This window comes from Chlorella variabilis (genome assembly GCF_000147415.1).
Source record: "Chlorella variabilis unplaced genomic scaffold CHLNCscaffold_7, whole genome shotgun sequence".
Classification (NCBI taxonomy): Eukaryota; Viridiplantae; Chlorophyta; class Trebouxiophyceae; order Chlorellales; family Chlorellaceae; genus Chlorella; species Chlorella variabilis.
The window spans coordinates 1,690,800-1,699,002 of NW_005435081.1; the positions used below are offsets into that span (position 1 = coordinate 1,690,800).

The 8,203-nt window shown below is 70.7% G+C and overlaps 3 protein-coding genes across 3 annotated transcripts in view; all 3 read right to left on the reverse strand.

Annotated features, from left to right (window-relative positions):
* CHLNCDRAFT_35035 (hypothetical protein) overlaps positions 1–2,864 on the reverse strand; it is a gene marked incomplete at its 3' end in the record, with an annotated part of 4,348 nt that extends 1,484 nt beyond the window's left edge. Inside the window, exons 1-8 of the mRNA XM_005848935.1 lie at positions 2,821–2,864; positions 2,687–2,737; positions 2,497–2,574; positions 1,766–1,918; positions 1,376–1,438; positions 1,073–1,162; positions 760–886; positions 157–359 (exon numbers count right to left, since the gene is read on the reverse strand). Of these exons, the coding sequence (XP_005848997.1) occupies positions 157–359; positions 760–886; positions 1,073–1,162; positions 1,376–1,438; positions 1,766–1,918; positions 2,497–2,574; positions 2,687–2,737 (765 nt within the window). The 5' untranslated portion in view covers positions 2,821–2,864. The remainder of the gene's footprint in view (positions 1–156; positions 360–759; positions 887–1,072; positions 1,163–1,375; positions 1,439–1,765; positions 1,919–2,496; positions 2,575–2,686; positions 2,738–2,820) is intronic.
* A 1,105-nt stretch (positions 2,865–3,969) lies between these two features.
* CHLNCDRAFT_144567 (hypothetical protein) lies at positions 3,970–6,493 on the reverse strand (the record flags this gene model as incomplete). Its single annotated transcript, XM_005848936.1, has 5 exons — positions 3,970–4,127; positions 4,337–4,433; positions 4,623–4,773; positions 5,047–6,219; positions 6,387–6,493. The coding sequence occupies 5 exons, from the start codon at positions 6,491–6,493 to the stop codon at positions 3,970–3,972; spliced, it is 1,686 nt and encodes a 561-aa protein (XP_005848998.1).
* Positions 6,494–7,696: 1,203 nt separating this feature from the next.
* Positions 7,697–8,203, reverse strand: part of CHLNCDRAFT_144568 (hypothetical protein) — a gene marked incomplete at both ends in the record, with an annotated part of 3,290 nt that continues 2,783 nt past the window's right edge. The window contains one exon of the mRNA XM_005848937.1: positions 7,697–7,941. Within this exon, the coding sequence (XP_005848999.1) occupies positions 7,697–7,941 (245 nt within the window). The remainder of the gene's footprint in view (positions 7,942–8,203) is intronic.

The window sequence follows — 8,203 nt, forward strand, 5'->3', positions numbered from 1 at the left end:
GGGGGGGGGGGGGGCAGCAGGGCGGGCGGCGCACATATGGTGGTTGACATTGATGGATATTGACGATGTCGATGCCGCTCCAGAAGAAAACGCCACGTCGGGATCACAGAAAAAGGCAGGGAGGTGGCGGCATCGCCGGGCGAGGGCCGGCTGCACTCGGGGCCCCCCACCACCCCGCAGAGCCCTGAACCCCCTCCGCCGCGCCAGCGGCCCCGCACCCGTGAACTTGTAGCCCGGGATGTTCTCCATGAACATGCGGCGCCAGAAGGTGCGGAAGGGCGCGATGCCGGTGCCGGTGGCCACGCAGATGACCACGGCGTTGGGGTCCTCGGGCAGCAGCAGCACCTTGCCGGTGGGGCCTGCGCGGTGGGGTGGCGGGTGCGGGCGGGGTGAGTGGCGAGGAGGTGCAGTTGGGTGCAGCTGGGGGAGGCAGAGGCGTGCGGGTCGCGCGGCAAGGCGGGAGGGAGGGGGGGAGGCGGGGCAGGGGCCGCCTGCCGCTTGCAGGGTGTGCACCGCACGTCGCGGCCGCAGGCCTGCCCTGCCTAGCATATAGGCCACAGCCACAGCCACAGCCACAGCCGCCTCCCGCTGCCCGTCGACGCCAACCTCCGCCCGCCACAGGCTCCCTGCCTGCCTCAGCCCGGCACAACCCCTCCCCTGCCTCAGACCGCCACAGAGCCCCTCCCCCTCCCCTCCCCTGCCTCCCTGCCTCACACCCTGCCACAGCCCCTCCCCTGCCACCCCACCGCACCCACCCACCCGTCATGGTGATCTCCTGGCCGGGCTTGGCGTCGCAGAGGAAGTTGGAGCAGATGCCCTTCTTGGCCGGGTCCTCCTTGCCCATCTCGGGGTCCCAGTACACGGCGCGGCGCACGCACAGGGAGGTCTGCGGGGGGTGGTGAAGGCGGGGCGAGGAGCGGAGGAGGAGTGGGGGATATGGTTATGCTGGGGCGGGCGCCGGGCAGGGTGCCAGGGAGCGGCGAGCTGGGCCGTGCAAGCTGCCAGGCTGCCGGGCCGTGCACGCAAGCGTGCGCCACCGCATCCCAGCGCCGCGCAGCCCAGGCCCGCTCACCGTCATGCCGTCAAAGCTGTCGCCGTAGCGGGTGGCGGCGATGGAGTAGAGGCGGGTGCCGTGGGGCACCTCCTTGCCCTTGGAGTTGATCTGCGGGCACAGCGGGCACAGCGCGCGCAGCGGGGCGTCAGCCAACGAGTGAGGCACGGCGGCGGCACGCATCCAGGGGGCCAGGCCGCTGCCGCCGCCCTGGCGCGGCCCAGCCATGGCCCGCGGCTGCGCTAGGGTGCAGCGAGCTGCGCCTGAGCCGTCGCCCCCTGGGCCTCAGGCCCCAGGCGTCAGGCCCCAGCCGCCAGGCCCAACCTTGGTGCCGGGGGGGATCACGCCGTAGGACTGGCCCTCCACAAAGGGGATCTTCTTGTCGGTCTGCAGGCAGGACAGGCCAGCGTGCGCCAGGTCAGCGTGCGCCAGGTCAGCGCGACGAGGCCAGACGCCCGGCCGCGCACTCCCGTCCCTGGCCGCCGCATGCCGGCTGCCTGCTGCCTGTGCCCGGGGCTGGGCCCGCGCCTGCTGCTCCGCACACCCCAGCCCTTGCTGCCTGCACCAGGCGCTCTCCCGTGCGCCGGGCGCCGCCCGCGGCCGCCGCCGAGCACCCTGCACCACCCCCTGTACCACTCCCCACCCCCACACCCCTGGCTCCTCCAGCTCTCCCCCAAAAGAAAGAAACAAGGAAGAAAGTCCCGGGCCGCCGACCTGGATGATGATGTGGCAGGTCTCGCCGGTGGCCTTGGGCCCCGTGATCGTCTCCACGCTCACAATCTTGCCGATGAAGGGGTTCTTGGGGCCGAAGGTGTTCATGGGCAGCCCAATCTCCTCCAGCTCCAGCGGCACGTCGGCGCGCTTGAGCTGCGGGGCGGGCACAACAAGGGGCAGCGCAAGGGGCGGAGGAAGAGCAGGGCGGCTTGGGCACGAGGAGGTGGGAACAGCATGTGGGGTACTATCTACAGCAGGCGAGGCTGTGGTGTGCAGGGCCCAGCGAGCTGCCGGCGCCCTGGGCGGGGCTGGCAGGCGGCGCTGCCGAGCTGGCCGGCCGCGCTGCACGGCGGCCGGCTGGCAGCGGCGCCGCCGCTGCCTCGCATGTGGGCCTGCCATTCAGCCCCACCCCCACAGCGGGCAGCGTGGATTGTGCTGCCTGAGCCCTGCATTGGCTGCTGCCTGCCTCCCACTCCAGCCCGCATCTCAAAGATGCCGGCAGGCTGTGCCGCAACGCTGGCTGCGAGTCAAACTCGCTTCTGGCCGGGTCTGGCCAGCAATGGGTGGCAGGTTGGCGTGCTGACGCAGCGCCTGCCGCACCCAGCGTGCTGCCACCGCCGCCAGCTGACTGCCCCGGAGCCTGCCGTGCTGCTGCTGATTGTCAATGCATTGCAGGGCTGGCAAGCAGGAAGCGAGGAGGCGCAGCAGCAGGCGGCGGGGCGCCGCCGCACCTGGGTGCTGGCGGCCTGAGCCACCACGTTGGCGCGGCGGGCAGCCACCGCCCGGGAGGAGGGCTTGCTGGCGAAGGCCTGCATCGCCAGGAGCATTGCGGCGCTGGTTGGGGCCCGATCCTGGCCGCTGCTCGCCTCGACACCGCACACACATTGCGCCAGCACGGCCCCTCCCGGGCCCGCCGCTCACCTTGGCCACGGAGGGCCGCTGGACCACGGCGGAGCTCATAGCCATCTGCATCTGCGAAACGGAGGGCAATGCGCGGCAGTGTGAGACACTCAGTTGCAGCGACCCCTGGCAGCCCTTGCGGCACCTCTGCTCACCGTTGCAGCCGTGTTTGCTGATCAACGATGTCAGGAATCCCTCCACAAGACCACTCGGCCGATGCGTGAGCAGGCGGGCACTAAACTTGCTCACCCTCAGGTGGGAGCCAGGGTCGGGTGAGGTGTCACTCGAATTGCATCGGCAGGAGGTGCAGTCGCGGTGCTTCCAGGCCACAAACCAATGCAGGGATGCTGCGCCGCCTTCCGGGAGGTGTCCCCCCGCCTCAAAGCCCTGAGCTGGGGGTTGCCGCCGCTGCCGCCCGCAGGAGCGGCCTTGCAGGCCACCCGAATCCCTGCCCTGTTCTGCACCCCACCCGCAACCAGCCGTTCACCTCCCTCAGCCTTGCTGAGCGCGTTCGGGATCGAGACGGCACAGCTTACACAATCGGGGGGGGGCGCCTCCCGAGCGGGGTGCCGCCGCTACGCCATTCAACAAGCAATCGATCAGCAGCTGAGCGGCGCTGGGAATCAACACTGGAAAACTAGCAGCACCGTAAAAGGGAACATTGCAGCTCGTGGATGTGATGGTGGAGGTCAAAAGATAGCCATCAGAACGCTTGAAATGAATATGTGACGTGAAGTTGTCACTTGGGCGACAAGGCACGGAATGCAGCAGCTGGCAAGGACGGAGCACACATGAGGAGGAAACAGGTGAAGGAGATAGAGGTTGAGAGAGAGGGAGGAAGATCCCACAAACAAAGCTGTAGTTACCGGCACGCAGGGTTGCAAGAGGGAATTACACAGCTGGGCCCTGCTCCCGCCCACACGGAGCGAAAAACACGACAGGCAGCGTGCACGCCAGTGGGCACAGCGAGGCGAAACCGGGCAGGAGCTGTGGGCAAGTGAGGATATGTGCATGAGTGGTGAGAGGGCGGTCAGTGTCAAGGGACAAGCATTGTCAATGGGTTGTCAGAAAGTGGTCTTGAGTAGAATGAGGAGGGCCGCGGCGAGGCCGATTGGAGTGAGCGATGATGGGGATGAGTGCATGCGAGTGCCGTGGTGGTGAGGGTGCGGCAGGGCAAGGGCACTAACGACCCTAATTAGGGCTTGCATGCAGGGCTTGCCTATCAGGGTTGTCTAGGTGTCTCGTGGGGGCTGCGCATCCACCTGCTGAGCTGGCAGGGGTGGGAGGATCTAGGCACCGCTGCCTCAGGCCGCCACCTCCTCCTGCGCCGCCGTCGCCTGCTCAAAGCGCCTGCGAGCGCGGGCCTCAAACTTGTACACAGCCGCAGCGGGCAGCAGGCCTACCAACGCCAGCAGGAGGGCCATGCCGGGGCCGCCCTGGCCGGCGAGCAGGCAGGCGCCGGCTGCGGGCAGGCGCGGCGGGGCAGGGTGGGACCAGGAAGCACAGCGAGTCAGCCAGCGCAGCAGCTTTGCAGTGGGCCTGGAGGCACACCACCGTCACCATATGGGCAAGGGCAGGCAGCAGGAAAGACGGGAGGGTGCGGGCTCCAGAGAAGGCTCCCTGGCTGCGCTGCACTGCGCCGCGCCGCACCACGCAGCGCTGCCAGCTCACCCTGGGCGCCCAGCGCCGCGGGGCAGGCAGCGGCCAGCGGCGCCAGCAACACCGACAGGCACAGGGCTTGCACCGGCAGGAAGAGGCAGAAGCGCAGCTGCGGGCAGGGCGGGGACGAGGGGAGGCAGGGGAGAGAGGAGGGGAGCCGGTCAGGGCAGGAGCACAGCAACTGCTGCTGTGAGATGTTGTGAGGTGCGCAGGCGCACGCAGAGCGGTCGCCTGCCATGCTGCAGTGACACAGCGCCGGCTGCATGCGCGCCTTGAAGCCGAGGGAGAAGACGGCCACCGCCTCTGCGCCCGACGTGCGCAGCAGCCAGGGCAGCGCCTGCGCCGCGCCCGGCGGCGGCGGCGCCGCCTGCGCCGCGCCGCTCCAGCGCAGCAGCAGGGCGTGGGCCAGCAGCAGGGAGGCCAGCAGCGCCTCGCGGTGGCGCGTGTACCTGCGCGCGACACAGCACAGCACAGCGCAGCACAGCGCAGCATGGTGAGCGGCATGGCTCCGCATGGTGCGCCGCCGCGCAGCGTGGCATGACCAGCCTCCACAACTGCAGCCCTCTGCTCACAGGCACCCGAGCCAGGGGGTCCGATTCAACCAGCACAGAGGTATGCAGCACACAGCCCTGTCACGCACGCCAGCGCGGCTACCTGCGATCGTCCATCGCAGGCCGCCGCGGCGCCGGCTGCTGCCCGGCCGGGCGGCCTGCAGGCCTCACCTGCTCGCATCCAGTGCCATCACCGCCAGCGGCGCCGCCAGCGCGGCCACAAACGCCTGCGCCGCGGCGCTGCGCAGCGCAGCGCCCGGCTGCAGCACGGCAAAGCACAGCGCCACCGAAAGGTGCATGAGGGAGAAGAGCAGGTCGCCGCGGCGCAGGCTGGCGTTGTGCGCCGCCGCAAAGCGCGCCTCCAGCGCGCCGTCGGCATAGCGGAGCAGCGCGCCGGCGGGCGGCGGCGGGCGCGCCGCGGCCGACGCTACCGCCGCCGTGCCGGCCGCCGCCTGCCGGCGCTTGAGCTGGGCCTTGGGATCCTCAGCCTCCGCCTCTGCCTCCGCCGCTGCCGCTGCCGCAGCACCAGGCGGCAGGCCCTGCAGTGGCGCGCCCTTCAGGCCGCCGCCGCCGCTGCTGCTGGGCGCGTCGGCGGCGGCTTCCGCGGCCGCAGCCGCAGGCGCGGCGGCGGGGCCGGCTGAGCCCAGCGTCAGCCCGGAGCGCTGCGACAGCGCGGCCACCGCCGCGGCGTGCAGCGTCTGCGCCTGCTCGGCCTCGGCTGCCTTCTTCGCTGCGCCGCAGCCGCCGCCCGCCTCGGCCTGCGCGCCGCCGCCGCTGCCGCCGCCGCCGCCGGGCGACACGGAGCGCGGGGTGCAGGCGCTGAGGGGCATGTCCTGCAGCTCATCCTCCGCGCAGCAGCTGCAGTCAGCTGCCCGCAGCTTCAGCATCTCTGCCATGTCAGCGGCCTTGGTGAGGCCCAGCAGAAGAAAGTAGGGCGGCGCCGCCTCCGCCAGCGCCTGCAGCCGCTCCCACAGCTGCGGCGGGGCGCCGCCGCCGTCTGCCACGCCCGCCATCAGCGCCCCGACATAGATGGGACGGTACTGGGCGCCGCTGGCTGCTGCTGCCGTGGAGGTAGCGGCAGAGGCAGCCGCTGCCGCCTCCGGCGGCGCGCCGCGGCCGCTGCCGCCGGCCGTGGCCGGCGCCACTGCCACCGGCACGCACAGCACCTGGGCCGCGGAGGGCGCGGCCTGGCTAGTGGCGGGCGCCGCCACCACGACGGTGCGCCCCTGCGCCATGGCCACCCCCGCCAGGCTATTCTTGAGCGACACCACGCTGAGCTCGTTGCTGCCCGCCTGCAGCAGGTCCTGGCTGACAAACAGCCCCGTGCCGCAGCGCACCGAGGCCCTGCACGTGCAGGCAGGGGGACGGGCGGCGCAGGTGGGTGGGGCTGGCAGCGTCCCCAGCGGCTCCAGCTGCGGCGGCCGCCACCGGCATGCTGGACCTTGTTGGGTGCTACGCTCGGCCGCCGGGCCGCCCGCTGCCATGCCGCGCCCGCAGCCACCCCAGCTCACCGCAGGAACAGCAGCCCGGGGAGGAGGTCGCGCAGGGCCTTGGCGGCTTCCGCAGCGATGTGCTGGGAGCCAAAGGCTGCCCCGATGGCGGCCGCGGCGTCCTCCATTGCAGCCTGCGGCTGTCGGGGAGCCGTGACGGGGGTGTGCAGGCCACCAGCCGCCCCTCAAACCGAGCTCTCCTCAAACCGAGCTCACTTCTACGTGCGGTGTGATGCCAGGATGCAGGGGCAGGCTCACAAAAGTGTGTTGGGAAAGGCAGTGGGGCTCGAGTGATTCCCCATGGCGGCGCACGCAAGCGCGCGCTGGGCGATCTCCGTCTCTTGCCTCTCTCATCTCAAGGGTTTGCCTGGCTCGTGCACTGCAGGGAGGAAACGAGTACGTCCAGGGATGCTGCGGGCCTCGAGAATCTCCCTCCTGCTGGGCCGCCGCCGCCTCCGCCCTCCGCCCCACCCGGGAAGACTCCAGCAGGCAGCAAAACCACCGCGACACATGTCAAGGTGCAGCCCCCGGATCATCGCTAAGAATGACTACAGTAACAGGCCTCCGGCGCTGCTGCCAGCACCGCTGCCGGCTCCTGCACCTCTGTTGCTGTGCCGTCACCGCGCCTGTGTGCGATCAGGTGTTGACAGCCAGGGCGTGCCAAAGGGGCAGCGCAAAGGGTCCAGAGGCAGGCCAGCCTGATTGATCCAGAGCGGCAGCAGAGCATGCATGTAATGAGGGGTAAACACCGGCGCCGGCCAGCAGCAGAGGGGGGAACATACTAGCGAATGGTCATGAAGGGGCGGTACAAAAGGGTGTTGAGCTCGGCTCAGTGGCACATCGCAGGCGGCAGGGGCGGGGCGGGGGTCCATGCCACCCGCCTGCATCTTCAAGCGCAGCGGGGCAAGCCAAGGGCAAAGCCAATTTGGGGTGGGCGCGCCCTGGGCGGCTTGCGCAGCGGCCCGAAAACAGTGGGTACAGGCGAGGCTGGGTGTACGGGCAAGGGGCGTATAGAAGGGGTGCGTCGGGGTAGGATGGGAGGTAGGGGGAGAGGGTGCAGTCTCTCGGCTCACAGCACCGTGCAACAGGTACAGGCACGTAGGGGGAGGGGGTGCGCAACAGCAAGACGGGTCCGTTGGGGGTGGTCCAGGGGAGGAAAGCAGGGTGACGCGGTGCTGTGGTATGTGCATTATTAGGTGAGGGGTGAAGGTCTGACATCAAAAACATCAAAGCAGGAAGCAGAAATCGCGGGGAATTGGCCCTCATGTGGCCACCGGGCCCGCCCCGCCGACCGCCTGTGTGCATGTGCCGCCGGCCAGGCTGGCCGCAGGTCAGGCCTTGGGGCGGGGAGGTGGCGGCTGTTTCCGCGGCGCCGGCGGCCTGGGCTTGGGGGGCTTTGGGCGCGGTCGCGGCGGCCTCGGCTTGGGGCGTGGCGGCCGGGGCTTGGGCGGCCGGGGCTTGGGCGGGCGCGGCCGGGGCGGCGGCTTCTTGGCGGCGCCAGCCGCGGCGGCGTCCGCCGAGGGCCAAACGCGCTTGCACTCGAAGAACGGCGCCCAGTCGCAATGCTGCTGCGCGTCTGCGGCGGGCAGGCGTGGGGAAGCAAGACGAGCGGCGCTTAATTGCAAAAATGGCCGAGCAAGCAGGGCGATGCAGACATCAGCTGGCTGCTCTTGGGAGGCAGCAGCCCGCTGGCATCTCGCCGCGCAAGCCCCGCAACGCGAGCCCCCGCCGCCGCCGCGCCCCCGCCGCCTCCCTGCGTCCCGGCGGCAGGCGTGCCGGCGCTGCCGGCCAGCCGGCCAGCGCCCCCACACACAGCGGCGCCCTCCCTGCTCACCGTG